The following is a 25,293-nucleotide window of genomic DNA, read 5'->3' on the forward strand; positions in this document are numbered from 1 at the left end:
GAGGGTGTAACGGAGTTGTCCGTAATTTACGTATTTTTATAAGTCGCATAGCTGTTTCATTAATTCATACATAAAATTAGATCCCTGATCTGTGATAACAGCTTCAGGTACGCCAAATTTAAGTATCCAGTTGTTAACTAAAGCTTGGGCAACTGTATTTGCTTGCTGATCTGGGAGACTCACCATAGCTAGATAGCGTGAAAAGTGATCTATAATCGTAAGAACATACTTATTACCAGCAGGTGTTTTATGAAATGGTCAGTAGAGATCCATTCCACAGATTTGAAATGGGCATGAAGCCTCGGGGAGCCTCTGTAAGGGTATTTTTAAACGAGAAAGTTCAGCTCGTTGTGCGCACGCAATGCAATTACGAACGTACTGCGCAATATCCTGCTTTCTGGTTTGCACCAAAATCGCTCTGCTACGCGTCTTTCGGTTGTCCGCTGTCCACCGTGTCCTGCAAGGATATGATCGTGGGCCTCTGCCATTATTTCTTGTCTAAGGTGTTGGGGAACAACAATTCGCGGTACAAGTTTTGTTTTACGGTATAGTACACCGTCTTCAAAGTAAAATTGTTTTTGAATTGCGTATTTGATCCTTTAACCCAAGCAACCATTTTAAAGCTGTGTGGTCTGTAATAACCTTGAATTTCCTACCATACAAGTAACATTTAAAGTATTTGATGCCATAAATAACACTTAACAATTTTTTCTCCGTTATGGAATTATTTCTTTCTGCCGTTGTTAGTTGTCTCGCAGCGCAAGCTATGGGGTGTTCCGCGCAATTAATATTCTGAGTCAAAACAACTCCTACTGAATGACCACTTGCGTCACAGGATAAAATACATTCTTTATTATTATCTGGGTAGGCTAAAACTGGACTGTGTGTTAACTTATCTTTAAGGGTTTGAAATGCTGATTCACAATCTTCAGACCAATGAAATTTTGCACTCTTTTTCAATAATTGGGTTAAGGGTTGGGCAATTTCAACAAAATTTTGAACATATTTTCGGTAATACGATGCGAGACCAATGAAACTTTGTACTACCTTAACGCGTTGTGGTGTTGGGAAGTCCTTAACTGCCAAAATTAATTGAGGATCTGTTTTAATTCCTTTTTCATTAATGACATGCCGTAGGTATGTAACCTCCGTCAACGCAAAACTACATTTTTCCATATTTAACGTTAATTTAGCTTTTCTAAGTCTCTGGAAAACGTTACCCAGACGCACAGTATGTTCATTAATGTCTTTGGAGAATTCATTAATATCGTCTAGATATACACAACATTGCTGAGTTTTGAGTCCTCGCTATACTCCATCGAGTAGTCTTTGAAAAGTTGCTGGTGCGTTTTTCAAACCGAAAGGCATTCTTTTAAATTGCCAGTGGTCTCCAGGGGTAGAAAATGCTGTTTTATGCCTATCTTTAGGTGCAACTTCCAATTGATGATATCCGCTACGTAAATCGATTGTTGAAAAGTATTTACTGTTACCCAAACTGTTTATGATATCTGTAATGTTTGGAAGAGGATAAACATCTGAGATAGTTTGTTCGTTAAGGTGTCTGTAGTCACAACAAAATCTCTATCGTTTCGCACCGTCGGGAGACTTCTTTGGAATAATTACGATATTTGAATTATAAGGCGAATCAGAATATTCTATAATTCCATCTATTAGATGCTGTTCTAAAAATTCATCTAGTACTGGCTGTAAGTGATGCGGAACTCTGTAAGGCTTTCTATAAAGGGGGGGTGGGCTATTTCCTGTTGGGATCCTATGCTGTGTGATATCTGTTGCTGGCAGTGGACCTTCTGCATTAAATAAATCTTGGAACTCAACTAAAACTGCTTCTATCGTGTCTCTATCATTTTCTTTCAAATGCTCAATCTTCTGGCGTAATGCGGTTTTATAGGCGTCTGGTTTCTGACCATCATTAATATCTGAGCAAATGAAATCTTCTTCTCCAAAAGTACCGACTGTAGCTACTAATATTCCCTTATGCAACTCTTTGTCCTCCACTCCGAAATTGTCAATATGTACCGGTACTTTTCTTTCTCACTCAACGTCTTGAACCCGTACAACACTTCTACATACGAAACAATGTGATACATCTAATTCCTCATTTTCCTCTAATGGCTCTATTAGACACATTGTATCTGTAGGTACCTCGGGGTCAACGGTCATCCAGAAAAGTTTTCCTGAGCCACATGGTATTTTATTCCGCGAATCAACCTTCAAGGACGTTGCACGCAGTGTAGTTGATTTAGTCTTCCGGTTGGCGAAATCTTGCGGCAGCGGGCCCTTTGCACGCGGTGTCACCTAGCTGAAACACTATTCCGCTAAGTTCTACAGTTTGCTGTCTGAGGTCGATTTTAGCGTGATGTTTATTCAGGAAATCCATCCCTAGGATCGCGTCGTACCCGTCAGTTACCTTTGTTACCACTTCTACATCTTCTTGAAAATGTACACCGTGAATATAGAAAATCAGTGATGTATATCCTAATGACTTCACTGTACCTCCTCCTACTCCACTCAGTCTATACCTTGGAGGGTCATATTTCTTTTCTCCAATGCATTCATTACTCACTATTGATACGTTTGCGCCTGTATCCACCAGTATCTTTGCCTCTTTATCCTTTATGGTAGCAAATAACCAGCATTCCCCCTTCACATTAGCCTTAATGGCATGAAATTTTATTGGGAACGCTTGGCGGCGGCTCCGACCTTCCCGTTTGAGTTTAACTGATTTCTATTTCCAAAAACTTTCTTAGACCTGCGTTCCTTGAATGTGTGACCTGTTCTTTGACAGTTAGTGCATTTAGGTTGTCTGCAGTTTTTTGCTATATGTCACTGTCGATCACACCTAAAGCATTGTACGCCTGCTGAAAATACATTTCGATTCTCCTTGTATCTGGTGGCAATGTCTATTTCTTCGAAAGCCGTCGCCACAGATACAGTTCCCGCAAAATTTTTAGGAAACTCTGCGCTGACATGATGGGACGTTTCAGGAGGTAACCCACGTAAAAATGTATACAGAGCTCTATCTTCTGCCTTTTGTAAAATAACTTTATTTGCTTCATCACTAGTTGTCAACTGATAGGTGTTAATATTAACTTTTCTAATCCTATCTACAAAGCTTTCTAACGACTCGTTTTGCCGCTGGGTGATAGTGGTTAATTTTTCACTATAAAATCTACAGCTGTTCTGTTTTTGAAAACGTTTAAGTAATCCTTTCTTCAATTTCTTAAATGTTGGAGTATTCCGTAATTCTTAAGACAAATGATTTCTAAGTCTGTAATTATTAAAAAATGTGTTGCCTAATCGTAGTGTTCATAGTGCAACTGGAGATCCTCCAAAAATGTAAATGAGCTTTTCCATTTCCAGTACACTTAAGACAGAGAAACAAAAATACTTGTCACATTTACTTATTTTTAATATTTTAGTTCAAATGGCTCTGAGCACTATGGGACTTAACTGCTGAGGTCATTAGTCCCCTAGAACTTAGAACTAGTTAAACCTAACTAACCTAAGGACATCACAAACATCCATGCCCGAGGCAGGATTCGAACCTGCGACCGTAGCGGTCTTGCGGTTCCAGACTGCAGCGCCTTTAACCGCACGGCCACTTCGGCCGGCTAATAATATTTTAGTTGATGGCTGTGAGTATTATTACCAACTATGCCCTAGTCCTTAAACCTAATTGTAGAAAAGGGAACAAATCTCACTGGCTTATATTCTGGACCTCAAGGGCTGTGTCTTTAAGATACAGGCTACACCAGTACTCACTTATGAGCCCCTTTAAGAAACACATTGGCTGTGAAATGTATTCTTGCTGCTGGTAATATAATTGAAACTACGTAACAACACAAAAGAGATTTGGAAGCTGTGTGACCATCAAGTTACGTCCTGCCTGGCACAGAATTATTCTGTGATATCAAGTTATCAGTTTATGTTTTTGAGTCAAGCTATGTCGTTCTACATGGAAGGTACAACTAGTCTCATTTTTATATTGTGATTTAGCTGTCCCTGCCACCACTGGGCCAATGAGGGAGAGACAAATGCTGCAGGTATTTGCTAGCTCTAAGGCAATGGGCACACGTTGTAAAGTGGAGGTTGCACTGATTCTCGGTTCCAATATCATTGGGTATTTCTTTTTTACCTATTCGGTAGAAGCAGTCAGATCGAAATTGAATAAGGAGATCTTAAGATTTCTCCGTCATATTTTCTTGCTACTGTCAGTATCCCTTAGGTAAGGGCCAAATACGATACTTGTGATACTGCATACGTAATAGAGCCTTTTTCTCTTTGCGATGACATAATAGATGGTTTTTGTGATTATACAACTTTATTCATCAAATTTTAGCACTGAATAATTTATTGACAGTGTCTCTTAATGCCTCTAATACAAATGCCACATTTCCACGATACTTTAATATGGCAAAGGACAGCATCTAAATACAGACCATGCAGAATATCATACTAATTTGTGCTGATGTAGGCATGCTTGGGCTACAGATTCTACAAGTTTTATTAAAATAGACTTTCGTTGCAAGCTAACATGGTAAGTTGTAATTCATTAGTGTTAATATAGTGCATGTTTTAATAGCGTTTTTCTATTGATTTATTGAATACTACAATAAACAAAAAAATAAATGATAAACAATATAGTCTCTCAATTTATCTTAAATAGTCTGACGATGCTCATGTAGTTTTTCAATTCCAGGACTATGAGTTAAATACGTCGTCAAGCCAGGTTTGAAGTGCATTCTCGCCCGGAAATAAAATTCTCGCGACAGTCCTTCTATAACAAGAGGGAAAGGTCAATATGTGGGGGTGTCTGATCAGAAGGTTAAGTGTTTGAGGCGTGACTTCACTAACAAACTCCTGACTGGTTTGGTCTATGAAATCAGCGGAGGTCTTTGTCCTGTAATAGCAACACTTGATGCACTTTTGTTGGTCGTTTTTCTTACACTGCAGCCATAAGGTGCCGCAGTTGTCGACAACAAATACCATCTGCGGATGGACACACACATACGGAGAAGTTTACATTGACCAACACACTTTTGGCCACCAAATTCAAAAAATTATCTGTTCACACTGTGCTTTGCTAGAGTATTTGCATTTTGTTAGGGCTCAGCCATTTATTTCTTCTTAAGTAATTAACATAAAATCATCATCACTCATCACCAGTAACAATACTACACTGGAGTGCTTAAGGAGTTCACTGATGCCATACAAGAAAAATGCAGTAATAGTCAGATATTGGCTTTTTGTTGCTTTGAATTACAGCATGTAGTACTCCAGTATCCGACTACTGAACCTTGCCTGTTGAATGCAAACTTCTAATGAAGGTAAATGGTCGCAGTTCTACACATATGTTAATTATTAAGATTTCTTGAATGTGAAAAATCATTAATGCAAGATCGATCTTTCTTGAAAAAGTTCCACACACGATAAAATTGTTTAGGGCTGCCTCTGCTGCTTTCATCCCTATGTTAAACACAAAGCAAACAATAAATAGCAAATGTTAGACGTGTTTCATTATCGAATCCATTTTACAACGTTTAAATATCTATTATAAAATTGAAGTACACAAAATCCAATATGTAACTGCAAGATAAAAGTAGAGCTGCAAATAAGGAAATTATGATTGCTAAATATACTTGTAACAAACGAAATGTGTTATGTTACTGCATATTGTTCACTCAGTGTGCCGAAGTTATTTCATGCAGAAAATCAAACCAAAACAACAAACAGGCTTATACCTACCAGGTACCAATGCATGAGTAGAAACGTGTGATAGATGCGCCACGCCGTGATGACCTAACCGGTCGACGACTGGCGTCAGGCAGCTGATGGCAATGTCAGTTGATGGGCGAGAAAAATCTGGAGTATAAACTGTTCTGATCTTGATACATCCACAAGATCTTTGGCAAAATTGTTTCTAGAAGTTTTCGTTAGAAAGCCGAAATGTGTTTTAAAAAATAAAGGAAGAAGTGAACTAGAACTCACGTTTTGTGTTTAAATTGTGCGGCATTCACCACTAGACCAATAGAAGGTACATAACTGCAACAGCTCGAGTGGAAACAACACTTCCTTCAGAAACTTCTGCATCCTACAGTGTTTCCAGATCACGCAGATGGCTGAACTTCGAATTCTGAGGGGTGGCCCATTTTATTGGCACCTTAAGTGAAAGATTACGATTTAGTCTCATTGGCAGCTGGACAGTGGCCAAGTTTTATGTAAAACAGTATACATATATTAAAACAATGCAATTAACAATACGAAATTTTAAATTAACTTAACAAGCACAATCAAATAAAACTAATAAAATGCAAGAGTATTGATGACTAGCTTGAGGAGGTGATACATGTGGAAGATGAGGCAGGAAGAGAGTAAAAGATAGAAGTGACAGCTGTAAAAGACAGTATATCAGGTAAATTATATGTCAGTGGTACACAAACGACCTTACTGTAAGGAAGCTGTATGACAAACAGATACATGTAAAATGGAGAAATAGGATGGAACACAGTATGAGAAGCATTGGAAAAATGGGAGTATTAATTAAAGTTTTTTAGAGGTTTAGTCTTCAATGTTTTTCTGGTTTGTTCCCTTTATATTTTTATTGTTTAACTTTAGCATTTAAAATTTATTTACTACTGCAGTATCGAAGAGGCATTTACTCTGTTTGTAGCCCTTCACCAGGCGAGACGCGTGAGTTTTGTCCTGCCGTACAGATAAGTGATTTAGACTGCAATAAAACTCAGTTTAGTTCAGGAAACTAGTTTAATACGTGTATTAGTGTGTTTTTCAAGCTTACTATTAAAGGTTTCACTTCTCTTTACGTATTATTCCAGAAAACGTGAAAGGAACATAAAGTAGGGTTACGATCGTATTCTTGCATACATTTTAGCACAGAAAACTTATAGAATCTCATCTAATTGTTCTGTTCCGTTCCAGCAAGTTAAGAAAAGCGTACCCCTTTGTTGTTTAACTCTTATTTTGCGAAACACAGCGTAAATTTTAAGTTCCGGTATGTGGATAATTTGCACATACGGTAATAGCTTTGTTTACATACAGTTGCGACTAGGCCTTATTTTTGTAAACGTGTTTTTCTTCTTTTTTCAGTAATCTAACTTATTGTCACTAAAGTAAGTTTGTTTACATTGGATTGAGAGCAGACCTAATCTTTCGTAAACGTGTTTTCTTGTTTTTCAGTAATTTAATTTGACATATTCTCGCTGAAGTAAGATTCTTACCATGAGTGAAAAGTACCTGACGAGCCACAGAATTGTTAGCTCCGGGGTTTGGTGTGACTGTAGTGGCGTGGGAAATGCGGAAGTGGATCAGAGTCGTCAGTGGTTCTGTAGGATATGTAGCAGAGATAGGAAAATAGTGGAATAGGAGGGCAAAATTGCTGTCCTTTTGCCAGATTTTTCAAAAGTCTTTCAAAAGGATATGTTCAAGCGTTTACTTAAGCACCTTAGTGAAAATAACATACTGTCAGAGTCACAGTCTGGGTTTCATAAGGGTACTGATATTGAGAAGGCTATTTACACTTACAGTGGAAATGTCCTTAATTCATTATACAACAAATTAGAGGCAACTGGCATGTTCTGTGACCTGTCAAAGGCTTCTGACTGTGTGAACCACAACATTCTTTTAAGTAAATTAAAATATTATGGCATCACTGGTAGTGCTGCAAAGTGGTTTCAGTCATATCTTACTAATAGAAAACAGAGGGTGTCATTATGTAACACTTCAACAGTAGGCAATCAGACATCATATGACTGGGAAGAAATTCCATGTAGTGTTCCCCAAGGTTCCATACTAGGTCCACTACTTTTTCTTGTATATATTAATGACCTGTCATCTGTTACATTACCAGAAGCCAAGTCTCTCTTATTTGCAGATGATACAAACATTACAATAAATAGTAAATCAAATATAAATTTAGAAAGGGCAGCTAATCAAATTTTTACTGACATTAATAAGTGGTTCATAGCCAATTCACTACCATTAAACTTTGAAAAGACACACTATATGCAGTTCAGAACTTCCAAGAGATTTCCTTCTAGTGTGTGTATAAAATATGAAGGCATGGAAATAGGAGGAGTTGAGAGAGTAAAATTCTTGGGATTACAACTGGATAATAAATTCAGTTGGGAGCGACATACTAACGAAATGCTAAAGCGCCTAAACAAGTCTGTGTTTGCAATGCAAATGATGTCAGCCATAGGAGATATAAATATAAAAAAAACTGGCATATTTTGCTTATTTTCACTCCATTATGTCACATGGTATCATAGTTTGGGGTAACTTTACAAACCAAGAAAAAATTTTTAGATTACAGAAGCATATAATAAGAGTAATGTGTAGTGTAAATCCAAGAACATCATGTCGAAACCTATTCAAAGAATTGGGCATACTAACCACAGCTTGTCAGTATATTTATTCCTTAATGAAGTTTATTGTAAATAATACATCTCTTTTTCCAACTAACTGCTTAGTACACAGTGTCAATACTAGGAATAAGAACAGTATACATAAAAATTTAAAATCACTTACTCTTGCCCAGAAAGGAGTCCAGTATTCAGCAAAACATATTTTCAATGAGTTACCAGCAACCATTAAGAGTTTAGTTTCAGACAAGGCACAATTTAAACATAATTTAAAATAATTTTTGGTGGCCAACTGCTTCTATTCCATCCAGGGATTTCAACAAGTGCAGTAGACCATTTTAATGAAAATTTATTATACTTTCATTTTTGACAATACTTGGTTGTAGCAGCCAAGGAACTACCTACTGCGTGAATGATGGATGTATGGAAAGCAGATGTAAGTCTCAAGTCTGTAAATTGTGGAAGGTTAGGTTTAAATATTGTACATAATTTAACTGTTCTTAACTGAGGATCATTGGAATGAACAATTTACTTTAATATTTGACAATACTTGATTGTAATAGCCAAGTAACTAGCTACTGTGTGAATGATGGATTTAATGAAAGTAGATGTAAATATTAAACCTGTAAATATTAGTTTAATTTTAATTCATGTACATAATGTTACTGTTTATTGACTGAGGACCATTAAAATTAATGAAACTCAGGTTTTTCAAATTAAGTTTTTGTAATGTGTTTGTCTCACATTTTCCACACCCAAGAGGATCCCCTCTTTTCTGGGTCTATAGAATGAATAATTAATCTAATCTAATCTGCATCTCAGGCTCAATCTGTAAAATATTTTTCAATGTTGTTCATAGTACTGGATCCTCTTTGATGACGATAGTCACTTGAGACCCGGCGACAGCCCTGTAAGCTAAAACTGCTTAACGAAATAAGTTTAATACCTGATGATTTATGTTGTGTGGGCATTAGGCCGTGGCCCAAGGCATATTTCTTTGCTTCATGTTCCGATTTTTAATGCTAAAGACATCATCAGCTTTGGGATGTAAAATATTAGGCAGAGAAATATACTTTGGACCATGGCCTCATGTAGATAAAACAAAAAATCATTCAGGACGCAAATACCAGCAACGAAAGCCTGCAGTGTATGATTATATTAAAACTGTAGAACATCCAAAATACTGAAACTTCCTGGCAGATTAAAACTGTGTGCCCGACCGAGACTCGAACTCGGGACCTTTGCCTTTCGCGGGCAAGTGCTCTACCAACTGAGCTACCGAAGCACGACTCACGTCCAGTACTCACAGCTTTACTTCTGCCAGTACCTCGTCTCCTACCTTCCAAACTTTACAGAAGCCCAGTTTTAATCTGCCAGGAAGTTTCATATCAGCGCACACTCCGCTGCAGAGTGAAAATCTCATTCTGGAAACATCCCCCAGGCTGTGGCTAAGCCATGTCTCCGCTATATCCTTTCTTTCAGGAGTGCTAGTTCTGCAAGCTTCGCAGGAGAGCTTCTGTAAAGTTTGGAAGGTAGGAGACGAGGTACTGGCAGAAGTAAAGCTGTGAGTACCGGACGTGAGACGTGCTTCGGTAGCTCAGTTGGTAGAGCACTTGCCCGCGAAAGGCAAAGGTCCCGACTTCGAGTCTCGGTCGGGCACACAGTTTTAATCTGCCAGGAAGTTTCATATCAGCGCACACTCCGCTGCAGAGTGAAAATCTGATTCTGGATGCAAAATACTGTCTTTTTTATTTGTAATTGTAAAGTTATTTTGCCGAGAGGTGACGGAAGAAATCAGTTAACACAGACAAAAATTCTTCCTACTTAAGTACAGTGACAAGCAGTACATGTCCGCCGGCCGGAGTGGCTGAGCGGTTCTAGGCGCTACAGTCTGAAACCGCGCGACCGCTACGGTCGCAGGTTCGAATCCTGCCTCGGGCATGGACGTGTGTGGTGTCCTTAGGTTAGTTAGGTTTAAGTGGTTCTGAGTTGTAAGGGACTGATGACCTCAGAAGTTAAGTCCCATAGTGCTCAGAGCCATTTGAACCATTTAGTACATGTCCATGCTTAAGGTCCGTTGGTTGGTTGGTTGATTTGGGGGATGGAACCAAACAGCGAGGTCATCTGTCCCATCGGATTATGGAAGGATGGGGAAGGAAATCGGCAGCGCCCTTTCAAAGGAACCATCCCAGCATTTGCGATGTAGGGAAATCACGGAAAACCCAAATCAGCATGGCCGGCCGCAGGTTTGAACCGTCGTCTTTCGGAATGCGATTCCAGTGTGCTAACCACTGCTCCATCTCTCTCGTTTTAAGGTCTGTAGTATTTAGTTGTCGACAGGGAGGCTTGGAGGAGAGATGCGACAGACGGATGTGTAAGCTGTCTTAGGGATGACGGTGTTTGGCAGAGTTTTGATGGCTGCCGACAGGCGACCTGGCGATGCTGGCGGGCGGCATCGTAATGGCGTGGTCGTCGCCGGCGCTGCCCAAGATGAGCCTGACCCCGTCGCAGGGCTCGTGGGCGGGGTCTCTGCCGTCGCTGGGCGCCGCCGTGGGCCCCTGGCTGGGCGGCTGGCTGTCCGACAGGCTGGGCCGCAAGGCCACCGTCATGCTGGGCGCCGCGCCCATCGTGCTCAGCTGGGTGGCGCTCATCTTCTGCGAGTACGAACCCGTCTGGCTGTGCGTCGTGCGCTTCGTGTCCGGCCTCGGCGTCGGACTCATCTTCGCCGCCATGCCGACCTACGTGGGGGAGATCGCTCAGGTACACGTCGCTCCTCTCCCGTTTTCGTGCTTGCACTTGGCTGTACCCGAGGGCTTCTAGACATTGCAATATCACTATACTCGCCACTGTGCTCCTCAAACCAATCCATCAAACTCCTGGCCTTGTGACATGCCACATTCTCATGTTGAAAAATGCCACTGGGAAACATGACCGTCATGAAGGGGTGTACATGGCCTGCACCCAGTGTACAGTACGATACTTTTTGGCCATCGTGATGCATTGCACGAGCTCCACTGGAGCCACGCACGCCCACGTGAATGTTTCCCAGAGCATAACGGAGCTGCCACCAGCTGGTCTCTGTCCCACAGTACAGGTGCCAAGGAGCTATTGCCCTGGAAGACGACGAATTCGCGCCCTCCCATCAGTATGATGAAGAAGGTATCGGTATTCACTCTGCCACTGTGTCAGATTCCAGTGCCTATGGTGACGTACCCATTAGAGTCATAGTTTTCAATGTCATGGCGTGAACACTGCCACATACATGGGTCGTCAGCTGCATGGGATTATTATTAGGAGTGTTGGGTGCACTGTGTGTTCAGACACCCTTGTACTCCATCCAGCATTAAAGTCTGATGTTAGTTCCACCACAGTTCGCTGCCTGTCCTGTTTTACCACTGTGCCCAGCTTACAACGTCCGACATCTGAAATGAAGGGTGGCCGCCCAACCCTAACACATACGTATGTCCTTTCACCTTCGCTTCGCCATGCACTGAAGACATACTCCACAGCGCTCCTCGACCACCCGACAATTCGTTCAGTTTCCAAACTGCTTATGCTGAGCCTCCATGTCATCAGAATCTGTCCTCAGTCAAACTCTGATAGATAGTACCCCTTCGCCATTCTTCACACGGACAGCACACTCACTGATACTATATGCAACATGTGTGTGTCCGAATATCAGCTATTCCTTGCCAGGTGACACTGCTATCGCCTGGATAGGTGAAATTAAATGAGCATATGGCATCGTTGGCCGGGAGGCCCCTATTCGGGGAAGTTCGACCGCCAAGCGCAAGTCTTATTTCATTCGACGCCACATTGGGCGACTTGCGCGCCGGTGCTGAGGATGAAATGACGATGAGGACAACACAACACCCAGTCCCCTAGCGGAGAAAATCTCCAACCCGGCCGGGAATCGAACCCAGGCCAGCTTGAATTGGAGGCAAGCACGTTACCATCCAGCCGTGCAGACTTACGCCTGGATAGGTTTGTATCGATAATAGGTCGGTGGCCATAATGTTCTGCCTGATCAGCGTATTTCAACATGGTATAACTTTCTTTAGTTAAGGCAGCACATGCGACTCCCGAAACACAGAATCACATACTGTGTCAGTGGAGAGATTCCACTTCTGCAGTCGTGAAGGTAAGAAAGAGTACGGGATCTAAATCCCTTATCAGATCGCTAAGTTCACACCATGTGAGTTTGCGTGGTTCCCCAAATGACGTCATTGGGCTAAATTTAGGGTCAGTATCATTGGCAGTCGACTGCACTTTTTCGGCTGTATGTGTTGGTTCAGCATTATCGCTATCACTGCTTGATGGTGGTACACGTGGGGAAACTGGAAGTGGCAATCCTTCTCCATGAACACAGGACGAATGACAGATGGGATGTCAGTGTATTGAATATTCCTCTTTCTCTAAGTGTTGACTCCTTTCCTTAAGGTAGGCAGGTACAAAAATAGCAATACGAAGCAAGATTTGTTGGTTCGCACCAAGAAGCATACATGGGCATAGTAAACACAGTTCTTTAGTTTGAACACGTCACCTCACGTACAGTCACTTCTAACCGCCATGACAAGCGTTCCAATGACAAGTAAACTAACACAGCACAGGAGCAACATGGACGAATCTGTTTGTCCATGGAGATTACTTTAGTAACAGAAAAGGGTTACAGCAAAAATGTTGACCAGCCTTAAATTGAAATTTCGCTTTCTGGCAAAGTTTGCAAAGTTATTCAATTTAATGTCATATTTGCATACTAAGTAAAACTAACGCTGTGCATGTGCATGTGCATGTAACACGTAGGGGAAGGAAGGAGGTAACGTGTGGGGAGGAGGAAAGCCGACAGTGGGGAGAATAAGGGGAAGGAAAGAGAGGAAAGGAAGGAGAGGAGAGATAAGGAGAAGGGATACAGTTGAGAGGAGTGGAAGGGAATGGTGGGGAAGGGAGAGGACAAGCGAGGTGGGGAGGAAAGGGAAGGGGAGGGAAGACAGAAGGAGAGGAGGGGTGGAAATGGGAGGAGATGGGAGAGGGAGGAGTGAGTGGAGTGTTGGGTGGGGAAGGGGAGGTTATAAGACTACTGCATACTATCAGATTAGTAATATACTGATAATGTTACTCCTGTGAAAGAATTTTTATTTTTGTGATTGTGACTATGCGCATTGGAAAGCTATTGGACTGTTTTTCGACTCTGGAAAGATTGCTGTTGAGAGGAAACAACATCAAAAACAAATGGGAATCGAACCAAGTTTCTATTACTAATAAAATAAACTGTAATTACGCAAAAGGTAAAGGTCGCCATCCTAATTAGGCAAAGTTGCACCAAGTACTAACATGGTCTATAAAGAAAGTTACCTATTGTGGTTGAATTTACTAGATACTGAACTTGTGTTTTCTGGTAAGATGGAAGATAGTAGCACAATTAAGCAAGTTATACACCGGTGATTTGACTTTAACTACACAGGATGAGTATTAATATGTTTAGGCATCAACTGGCTCTTAGTAACACTGTATGTGCATTACAGTAGGAAGACAATGATATTTACAGGTAAATGCTTACTAATGGTGGAGCAGTACTGACTAGGAGAAGAGGATCTTTTGTCAGTTTAACTACAGGAAATTACTACTATTGAAATAGTTATAAAGTAATTGTATCTTTTGTACTGATCATTATTTGCATTCTCAAGGAATATTCACTTCCTGATATTATTTAGCTCAAGTGTAACATGTGAAACCTGGATTTAGCGTAGTTTGAATGTTTCTAGCCAATTGCTTATACATCTACATCTACATCTACATTCTACATTTATATTCCGCAAGCCACCCAACGGTGTGTGGCGGAGGGCACTTTACGTGCCACTGTCATTACCTCCCTTTCCTGTTCCAGTCGCGTATGGTTCGCGGGAAGAACGACTGTCTGAAAGCCTCCGTGCGCGCTCTAATCTCTCTAATTTTTCATTCGTGATCTCCTCGGGAGGTATAAGCAGGGGGAAGCAATATATTCGATACCTCATCCAGAAACGCACCCTCTCGAAACCTGGCGAGCAATCTACACCGCGATGCAGAGCGCCTCTCTTGCAGAGTCTGCCACTTGAGTTTATTAAACATCTCCGTAACGCTATCACGGTTACCAAATAACCCTGTGACGAAACGCGCCGCTCTTCTTTGGATCTTCTCTATCTCCTCTGTCAAACCGATCTGGTACGGATCCCACACTGATGAGCAATACTCAAGTATAGGTCGAACGAGTGTTTTGTAAGCCACCTCCTTTGTTGATGGACTACATTTTCTAAGCACTCTCCCAATGAATCTCAACCTGGTACCCGCCTTACCAACAATTAATTTTATATGATCGTTCCACTTCAAATCGTTCTGTACGTATATTCCCAGATATTTTACACAAGTAACTGCTACCAGTGTTTGTTCCGCTATCATATAATCATACAATAAAGGATCCTTCTTTCTACGTATTCGCAATACATTACATTTGTCTATGTTAAGGGACAGTTGCCACTCCCTGCACCAAGTGCCTATCCGCTGCAGATCTTCCTGCATTTCGCTACAATTTTCTAATGCTGCAACTTCTCTGTATACTACAGCATCATCCGCGAAAAGCCGCATGGTACTTCCGACACTATCTACTAGGTCATTTATATATATTGTGAAAAGCAATGGTCCCATAACACTCCCCTGTGGCACGCCAGAGGTTACTTTAACGTCTGTAGACGTCTCTCCATTGATAACAACATGTTGTGTTCTGTTTGCTAAAAACTCTTCAATCCAGCCACACAGCTGGTCTGATATTCCGTAGGCTCTTACTTTGTTTATCAGGCGACAGTGCGGAACTGTATCGAACGCCTTCCAGAAGTCAAGAAAAATAGCATCAGCCTGGGGGCCTGTATCTAATATTTTCTGGGTCTCATGAACAAATAAAGCGAGTTGGGTCTCACACGATCGCTGTTTCCGGAATCCATGTTGATTCCTACATAGTAGATTCTGGGTGTCCAAAAACGACATGATACTCGAGCAAAAAACATGTTCTAAAATTCTACAACAGATCGACGTCAGAGATATAGGTCTATAGTTTTGCGCATCTGCTCGACGACCCTTCTTGAAGACTGGGACCACCTGTGCTCTTTTCCAATCATTTGGAACCCTCCGTTCCTCTAGAGACTTTCGGTACACGGCTGTTAGAAGGGGGCCAAGTTCTTTCGCGTACTCTGTGTAGAATCGAATTGGTATCCCGTCAGGTCCAGTGGACTTTCCTCTATTGAGTGATTCCAGTTGCTTTTCTATTCCTTGGACACTTATTTCGATGTCAGCCATTTTTTCGTTTGTGCGAGGATTTAGAGAAGGAACTGCAGCGCGGTCTTCCTCTGTGAAACAGATTTGGAAAAAGGTGTTTAGTATTTCAGCTTTACGCGTGTCATCCTTGATTACTGTTGTTGTAATGTGAAATCTAAAACTTATCTATCGGTGGAATCAGATCGAGGCTGAGAACTTCAGTCACAACACAACACAGGAAACACTGTTAACAACGTAACACATGACGTTGTACATGTTATGATTGCAATAAAAATATCTTTGAACTAAATACTTTAAATCCGCTCTTAGTAATTGTACTTTGATGAAATATTAACTATCCCTTTATGAAAACTACATGCAGTATTTCAAAACTTAGGCTCACTAAATAATTATGTACTTCACAAATTCACCAATTTTATTTACTTTCATTAAGGAAGATAATGGCTTTTCAGTTCAATAAAATAGGATACTTAGATTTTGTCGTAGCACTTGGGATAGGACCCTCTCCAGGTAAATGACTAGTGATAAAACATGGTGGCTCGGCACAAAGTTTACAGAACCCAGAATTGTTAATGAAAATGAAACCATATAACTGATCCATGCAAGTATGCATTACACAGTTGATAATTTCAGATGAAGCTGGTGGCAGCGTCGATCTCCTGTGCTACTCAAAAAAAGACGAAAAAAGGTATCCATGGTTCTTCCTGTGTAACAAGCTCTGACAATTCTCTTTTTAGCGTCGGATTTTCATAGTACAGAGCTAACCAAAGTACACAATGAAAAGTAAGCCAAATTACTCCCGCATCTGAGTCTATATTATTTAATCTTCCAGTTGTTCTCGCCTCTTTCAGTGCACAAGATGCCCACCCTTTGGCTGCAAGCCTGTCTGACTCATGCCACAAAGGAGTTTCGCAGTTTGACCGCCAGATCCACTTTTTCTATTCCTGCCTAGCCACTTCCGTTGCGGAAGGACTTCCCACCGAGCTTTTCATGAATTCAAACCTAGTTTCCCTATGCATAAACCAAAATTACAATTAAAGTTTTAACTTTTACATTCTTTTACAACACATTACTTTTGACATTACATCCATAGAGTAATTACAGTTACATAAATTATCATAAATAGCGAATGAAACATTTTCATAGATGGTATATCAAAGAGCATAGTTATACAGAAGTCACTTTACATAAAAACAGACAAAGAAGTTAGACCAGACCAATAAAGGTAATATCGATAATAGCTTTACAAGCTGAGGAGCAAGACTAGGCTAAGGGAGGGGAGGGGTGCAAATTTATAATCTCTAAATGTTCATGCAATTTAATACATCAAACAAAAATACGAAGTTAAAAATTAAAGTTATCGAAGACACATAAGGAAATCTAGATTCTTCTAACCTAACACATAGGGGATGAGAATTTGTGATGCAGGTTGATCCATCAGGATGAAGTTGATAATCATCCTGTATTAATAAACTATACTAATTCTGTTATAGAGAATGGTAGAGTTGTTGAGTATAGTATTATAAAGGGTTACTGATTTTATTATTATTAAGATTGAGGTTAGACTGTTTGTGTATACAGATTTTCCCAGGAGGAATGGTCAAAATTCAGGGTTGTGACAGGAAAGACCATTTGAAGCAAAAATTTCTAATAAACATGGGTTCTTACCAAGGTTAGAGCAAAGTCTACAAAGAAGCCATGGATTACTCAAGGAATAGGGGTATCTTGTAAAATAAAAAGAAAACTGTATCTGTCAATTCGAAACAGTCCCAATGTTGATGCTATAGCACATTAAAAGAAATACTGCAAAATGTTAAAGACTGTAATACGGACATCAAAGCAAATATATTACAAGGAAAAGATAGTCATATCAGATAACAAAATAAAGACAATATGGGATCTAGTGAAGGAGGAGACTGGTAGCACCAGGTATGAAGAGGCACAAATAGTATTATTTTAAATGATACATTGCTGACAGATGTATAAAGTGCTGCAGAAATTTTTAACAAACATTTCATAACTGTTACTGAAAAGATGGAGTTGCCAGGTTCCGTAGATGCTGCTATGGAGTACCTCAGAACCAGACATTTCAAGTAACTTCCATAACATGAATTTGACCCTCACTACCCCAGCAGAAATAATGTCCATTATAAAATTTTTAAAATCAAAAACGTCTAGTGGGTATAATGAAATATCAACAAAGCTAATTAAAGAATGTGGTTCTGAGTTAAGTAACATATTAAGCTATCTGTGTAACCAATCATTTATGAGTGGAATATTTCCTGAATGGTTAAAATGTGCTGAAGTTAAGCCACTGTTTAACAAGGGAGATAAAGAAATAGCATCAAAGTTCCGTCCAATTTCACTTTTGCCAGCGTTCTCAAAAATTTTAGAAAAAGTAATGTACAATCGGCTTTATAACCATCTTATCTCAAAGTAGCATGGAGAGCTGCATCAAACCAGTCTCAGGACTGAAGACCACAACAACAACATCTCAAATAACATACTGTCAACGTCACAGTTCGGATTTCTAAAGGGTTCTGATATTGAGAAGGCTATCTACACTGAAGTGAAAATGTGTGTAATTCATTAGATAAAAAATTGCAGGCAACTGGTATATTTTGTGATCTGTCAAAGGCATTTGACTACGTAAATCACAATATTCTTTTAAGTAAATTAGAATATTATAGTGTAACAGGAAATGTTGCAAAATGGTTCAAATCTTATATCTCTGGCAGGAAACGAAGGGTGTTATTAGGAAAGAGACATGTATCAAGCTATCAGGCATCATCCAACTGGGAACTAATTACATGTGGGGTCCCACAAGGTTCCATTTTAGAGCTCTTACTTTTTCTTATGTATTTCTACGACCTTTCATCAGTAACATTACCAGATGCCAAGTTCGTTTTGTTTGCCGATGATACAAACATTGCAATAAATAGCAAATCAAGTGTAGTCTTAGAAAGATTAGCTATAAAATATTTCTGGACATTAATCACTGGTTCCTAGCCAATTCCTTGCAACTAAACTTTGAAAAAAAAACACACCACATGCCGTTCAGAACTTGTAAGGGGAAGTCCTACGAGTATATGGCTGACATATGATGACAAGCAGATAGAAGAAGTGGACGCTGTTAAATTCTTGGGATTACAGCTTGATGATAAATTCAACTGTGAAAAGCACAAAACAGAACTGCTGAAGCCTCTTAACAAATCTCTATTTGGAATGCGAATTGTGTCAGTCATAGGGGATATAAAAACGAAAAAACTGGCATACTATGCTTACTTTCATTCCATAATGTCATATGGAATTATTTTTTGGGGTAATTCATCAAGCCAGGCTAAAGTTTTCAGGGCACAAAAACGTGCAGGAAGCGTTATATGTGGTGTGAACTCAAGAACATCCTGAAGAAGCCTGTTTAGGAAACTAGGGATACTAATTACTGCTTCCCAACATATTTATTTTTCAATTAAATTTGTCATTAGAAATATATCACTTTTTCAAACCAACAGCTCAATTCATGGAATCAATACTTGAAATAAGAATAATCTTCACAAGGACTTAAAGTCACTTAGTCTTGTACAAAAAGGTGTGCATTATTCAGGAACACACATTTTCAATAACTTACCAGCAGCCATAAAAAGCTTAACAATCAATGAAATTCAGTTTAAGAGAAGAAAAAAGGATTTATTGGTGGCCAACTCCTTCTACTCCATTGATGAATTTCTCTGTAGAACCAACTGATTTGTGTGTATGTATATTTAAGTACAATAACTTCTGCTCAATTTCAGTGCAGCAATGTGTTCATTGTAAATAAGTGTGTGTGTGTGTGTGTGAGTACAATCTAACTTCTGCACCATTTCAGAGCAGTAAGGTGGTCATTGTAAATAAGTATTATAGTAGTTGTATTACACGTTTATTACCTTATAAATAAATATAAAAAAATTTTATTTTAAATTCAGTGCATCAGTATTTGTAAAATGATTCTTTCATATAGTTTTCATTAAAAAATGACGATCATTCCACTTAGGACCTGTGGATTGGTACATTAGCTTATTTGTTTGAGTTGTAAATATTTGTCATGTATTTTTGTTTTTGTGACATGTTCCACATCCTGGAGGACCTCATCACTACGAATCAATTGGAATGAAAGTAAATCTAATCTAATCTAATCTACAATGGATTACTTAAAAACTACAAGCACTTCTTCATTTTTAATACTGTGAAACAAATCTCTTCTACTGCTAACTCTGTGCTTTCAGTAGTTTGGTAGGAGGTTGCACAGACGAAAACAAAAAAAAAGGTCTAGTAGACTTGAGTCCAAAAATGCACATCTTAAGAGCTCAGCAGAAGATATTTATTTCACAGAAGCGAGGATGAAGTGCTCATAGCTCATAGCTCTTAAAATAGGCAGTTTAGAAGTTATGTTTACTAGTCATTTTATTTGTTTTGGTCCACTCTACCATCTCCAAAATATGGAAAGCAAAGAGCTTGCAACAGAAAAGATTTGCTTAATAGTACCAAAGATGAAAAAATGCTCTTAGCTCTTAAGGCCTGCTGTTCAGAATCGTGCTTACTGGACTTTTTTGCTTCCTGTCATATCCCTGATTATTTAACATGTCTGCAGCGAGGAGTATCTCCAGTGTTTCATCGATGTCGTTTACTATGTAATAGTTTCCAATGGCATGGCTTGCAAAGTTCGATTTACCAAGAACTGTATGCAGTAAAGAAACCATACATTCTTCGTAACTGCATTTGTAGAAGGATGAAGCACACCTACCACATGCAAGTTTGCAAATGCACGGTTCAACATCAACACGGGTCTACATCATGTAGATGTTGAAGACTGCATTTGGAAACATACTGTGTGGGGTTCAGTATTGTCATTAGCCATGATTTTTACTTTTTTTATTAGTTTCATTTCAAATGTGGATTCGAATGCTGTAGTGCTGTATTGTGTAATTTCCGTTGGCAGGCAGACGTCAGAGGCGCGCTCTCCTCGCTGATCCAGGTCTCGATGACGACCGGCTTCATGATCGACTACTGCGTGGGCCCGTTCGTCTCGTACACAACACTGGCGATCATTGGGATGGTGACGCCGCTGGTGGCCGTGGCGTGCTTCGCCTGGATGCCCGAGTCGCCCTACTACCTGCTGGCTGTGGGAAAGGACGCCGCCGCGGAGAAGTCGCTGCGCTGGCTGCGGGACCCAGACCGCGACGTCATGTCGGAACTGCGTCAGATGAAGGTCAGTCCATATTTGAGAGGGCAGCTCTGCAGAAAACTTCCAGTGATGAAAAGTTATGGGAAGGGGCTGAATGTGATGTCAGTCGTCAACTACTAAAGCCTTCGCATTTTTCTCCACAGAGTCCTGGTAGAAATGGGTTAATGATGTCCCATAATCAAATGGACGTCAACCTGACTGACAGGGGACCGTCCATTGTCCCATACAGCTAATGCCCATTCATCGGACATTTGTGATCTTCCTGTGCAGTGGTTCATCTACGTTGAAGCATGGTCTTGAAGTTAATGTAGGTCCACTCTAGATACAATTGTCCTCAGAAATTCGAATAATGGTGTGATCTCCATATGCTATAACCCAAGTGAGTAGGTATGTCTGGATCAGAAATGACCTCCAACAATCATTGACCTTGAAGGTTATCATTTGCACATCATGTAATCATCCTTGACATCATCATGTTAGCTAAAATACTAGGCAAACAAATAGTCATTCTGAATTAGGGGAAGGCAAACAAATAGTCATTCTAAATTAGTGGAAGACTGTAAATAATTAGGCCTACTTTTGGTATTGGGTAGAATGCACCCTCAATTTAAATATGTCAACATCTACAAGTGCTACAACTGTAAATATGCAAAGAGTCGTGATATTTCAATTTGATGTTTTGTCATAGAACGTAGTGTCATCACTAAAGGTTTTCAGTAATGTTTCGCCACCATTTTATGGGGCCAAAAATAGCGCATCACTAGAAAACATAACAGACGCCTTATATTACAACTGAACTACACATAACAGAGGTTAAGTACAAAACAAACTGGTGCAATATTTACCAATTGGAACTGTGGCTCTCTAAAATTCTATTTCTTATACTCAACCACAAAATAACACTATACTCAAACAAACGCCATTTTACAAAGGAATGAAGAAGGTGGTTGTATTGTGATACATCACTTAAACAGCAATGTAAAAGGAGAATCTTTACTTTGTTTACAGACAACATGACCAAAGATGAATGATAAGCAAAGATAATGACAAAGTTGATATTTCGAAAATAAAATTATTTATCAAAACACATGCAGGTTGTACATAGGTGCAATTACAAAACTCGAAAAATTCTAACATTGCAGCAAAATATAAGACATACTTTGTAAGCACAATGGGCTTCAAAATTGAATATTTCTGCATAAGAACCATCTCAATAATTTATTAAAATGCACACAATGTTAATTAGCACTACCTAATTAAATTATAGGTTAGTCGATGACCATATCTCGGTCTCGGTACATCTAAATACATAAAAATTGTCTGCAAAACGCTGCTGATATAGCTTACAGCCTGAAGTTCACCATGAATTATCAAAACAAACAATGTTATTCGTACACCAAAAACTCACCTGATAACCAAGTCAGTCAAACATTATAATGACTCGACTCAAGGGTTTTGACATTATCTTGCAGTTCAAACCGCTGTCATCTTCTGCTTTTACATAGAGGAGGACACTTCATCCCTATACAGGGTGAGTTACGTAAGACGTAACACCCCTTTTATTTCGTGAACGGTTACACATATCGAAATGCGGTTTTTGACAAATGTTAGCGAGTGGAGGGTCACCTGTTTTTTTTTTTGTTTATTTAATGTTTTTAGCGCTGGTACCAACGGAGATATTGAAGCAAATACATTTTTAAATGACACCGTATAATTTTTATAACCGCGTTCGATAGCTTTTGAGGGGGGTCTGCTTCTCTTTTTTTGCTAATATTTGTAATCTTTTTCTTTAAAGACAAGTAAGTGGTATAGCGTTTGTTTATGTTCACGTTGAAAAATGTAGTAAAAAATTTCGAGAAATGTCCTAGAATGTGAGAGAACGGTGGCCATAATCGGAATTAAGGGTGCCCGTGCTACGCTGTGTCAAAATGTCAACACATTTGTCTGTTTACTTGTCTGCACAGCAGGCCATTCATTATTGTTTCGATATTCGTTGCTTGCAGACAAATATACCAATGAGGAGACGATGGATATGCTACTTTTATGTGGTGAATGTAAAAAAAATACCGTAAAAATAGTACAGCGGTGTGGGGCTACCTACCTGGATCGCCAGTGTCCGATGCTCCAGGCAATTGCACGAGTTATTAAAACGCGGTACGGATAGACTGCTTGAACTTCAAAAAGAGGACAAGAAAGAAGAGTGCAACTGACAGAGAACACGAAGAAGCTGTTCTGGCTACGACGCTAATTGACCTGCACAGTGGTACGAGACAGATTGCTAAGGAATGTGGAATCCGGCAGACGACTCTCATTCGCATGTTGCACCGACAAAATTTCCATCCCTATCATCTACCACTACACTGGGCACTCGACAACGGTGATTTCGAACATCGTACAGAATTTTGTCGGTTCGCTCTTCAGCAGCTGAGAGACAGCGCTACGTTTTTTCCAACGTTTGCTCTTTACCGATGAAGAAATGTTTACAAACGACCCTAATGTAAATTTGGATAACATGCACTATTGAACAGCCGAAAATCCACACTGGTTTCGTCAGGTGCAACACCAACGGCCGTGGAGCATGAACGTATGGTGCAACAGGGAACCACAGAAGGGGCCCAGCTAAAAGTGGGCAGGTAAAACAGTTGTAGAAACGATTGGTATTGTAGTTGTAAATTGTCGTAGCTGTGCTGGGAAAGAACCAGAGCTCCAACCCCTAATAGAAAGCACTGAAGCTCAAATAATTGTAGGTACAGAGAGAGGATAAAGCCGGAAATAAGTTCAGCCGAAATTTTTTCACATGATCTAACAGTGTTCAGAAAGCATAGATTAAATACAGTTGGTGGTGGAGTATTTATTGCTGTCAGAGGTAGTTTCCATTGCAGAGAAATTTAAGTAGATAGTTCGTGTGAAATAGTATGGGTAGAGGTTATACCTGATAATCGGACTGAACTATTAATTGGATCGTTTTACCGACCACCCGACTCAGAAGATATAGTTGCTGAACAGTTCAAAGAAAACTTGAGTCTCATTTCAAATAAGTACCCCACTCATACAATTATAGTCGGTGGTGACTTCAATTTACCCTCGATAAGCTGGAAAAATTATACGTTTAAAGCCGGCGGCAGGCATAAAACGTCATTCTAAATTGTACTGAATGCTTTCTCAGAAAACTTTTTTGAACAATTGATTAGTTCATGAGCCCACTCGAAGCATAAATGGTTGCGAAAGCATACTTGAGCTTTTAGCAGCAAATAATCCTGGAGAATGAATAAAAAAATAGGAGTGCGGAAGAGCTACTACAAACAGCATAGTGAACGCCTTATTGTGGCCAAGACAGACACGAAGCCCACGCCTACTACAGTGGTACAAGTTTATATGCCAACTAGCTCTGCAGATGGCGAAGACATTGAAGAAATGTGTGATGAAATAAAAGAAATTATTCATATAGTGAAGGGAGACGAAAATTTAATAGTCATGGGTGACTGGAATTCGGTAGTAGGAAAAGGGAGAGAAGGAAAGGTAGTAGGTGAATATGGATTGGGGTTAAGAAATGAAAGAGGAAGCCACCTGGTAGAAATTTACATAGAGCACAACTTAATCAAAGCTAACACTTGGTTCAAGAATCATAAAAGAAGGTTGTATACATGGAAGAAGCCTGGAGATACTAAAAGGTATCAGATAGATTATATAATGGTAAGACAGAGATTTAGGAACCAGGTTTTAAATTGTAAGACATTTCCAGGGGCTGATGTGGACTCTGACCACAATCTATTGGTTATGAACTGTAGATTAAAACTGAAGAAACAGCAAAAAGGTGGGAATTTGAGGAGATGGGACCTGGATAAACTGACTAAACCAGAGGTTGTACAGAGTTTCAGGGAGAGCATAAGGGAACAATTGACAGGATTGGGGGAAAGAAATATAGTAGAAGAAGAATGAGTAGCTTTGAGGGATGAAGTAGTAAAGGCAGCAGAGGATCAAGTAGGTAAAAAGACGAGGGTTAGGAGAAATCCTTGGGTAACAGAAGAAATATTGAATTTAATTGATGAAAGGAGAAAATACAAAAATGCAGTAAATGAAGCAGGCAAAAAGAAATACAAACGTCTCAAAAATGAGATCGACAGAAAGTGCAAAATGGCTAAGCAGGGATGGCTAGAGGAGAAATGTAAGGACGTAGAGGCTTATCTCACTAGGGGTAAGATAGATACTGCCTACAGGAATATTAAAGAGACCTTTGGAGAAAAGAGAACCACTTGTATGAATATCAAGAGCTCAGATGGGAACCCAGTACTAAGCAAAGAAAGGAAAGCAGAAAGGTAGAAGGAGTATATAGAGGGTCTATACAAGGGCGATGTACTTGAGGACAATATT

The 25,293-nt window shown here is 39.8% G+C and overlaps 1 protein-coding gene across 1 annotated transcript in view; it reads left to right on the forward strand.

The window, feature by feature from the left end:
* LOC126473892 (facilitated trehalose transporter Tret1-like) overlaps positions 1–25,293 on the forward strand; it is a 140,089-nt gene that overhangs the window by 64,465 nt on the left and 50,331 nt on the right. Inside the window, exons 2-3 of the mRNA XM_050101232.1 lie at positions 10,828–11,159; positions 20,677–20,946. Coding sequence (XP_049957189.1) covers positions 10,828–11,159; positions 20,677–20,946 — 602 coding nt within the window. The remainder of the gene's footprint in view (positions 1–10,827; positions 11,160–20,676; positions 20,947–25,293) is intronic.

Source organism: Schistocerca serialis, chromosome 4, assembly GCF_023864345.2.
Source record: "Schistocerca serialis cubense isolate TAMUIC-IGC-003099 chromosome 4, iqSchSeri2.2, whole genome shotgun sequence".
Taxonomy (NCBI): Eukaryota; Metazoa; Arthropoda; class Insecta; order Orthoptera; family Acrididae; genus Schistocerca; species Schistocerca serialis.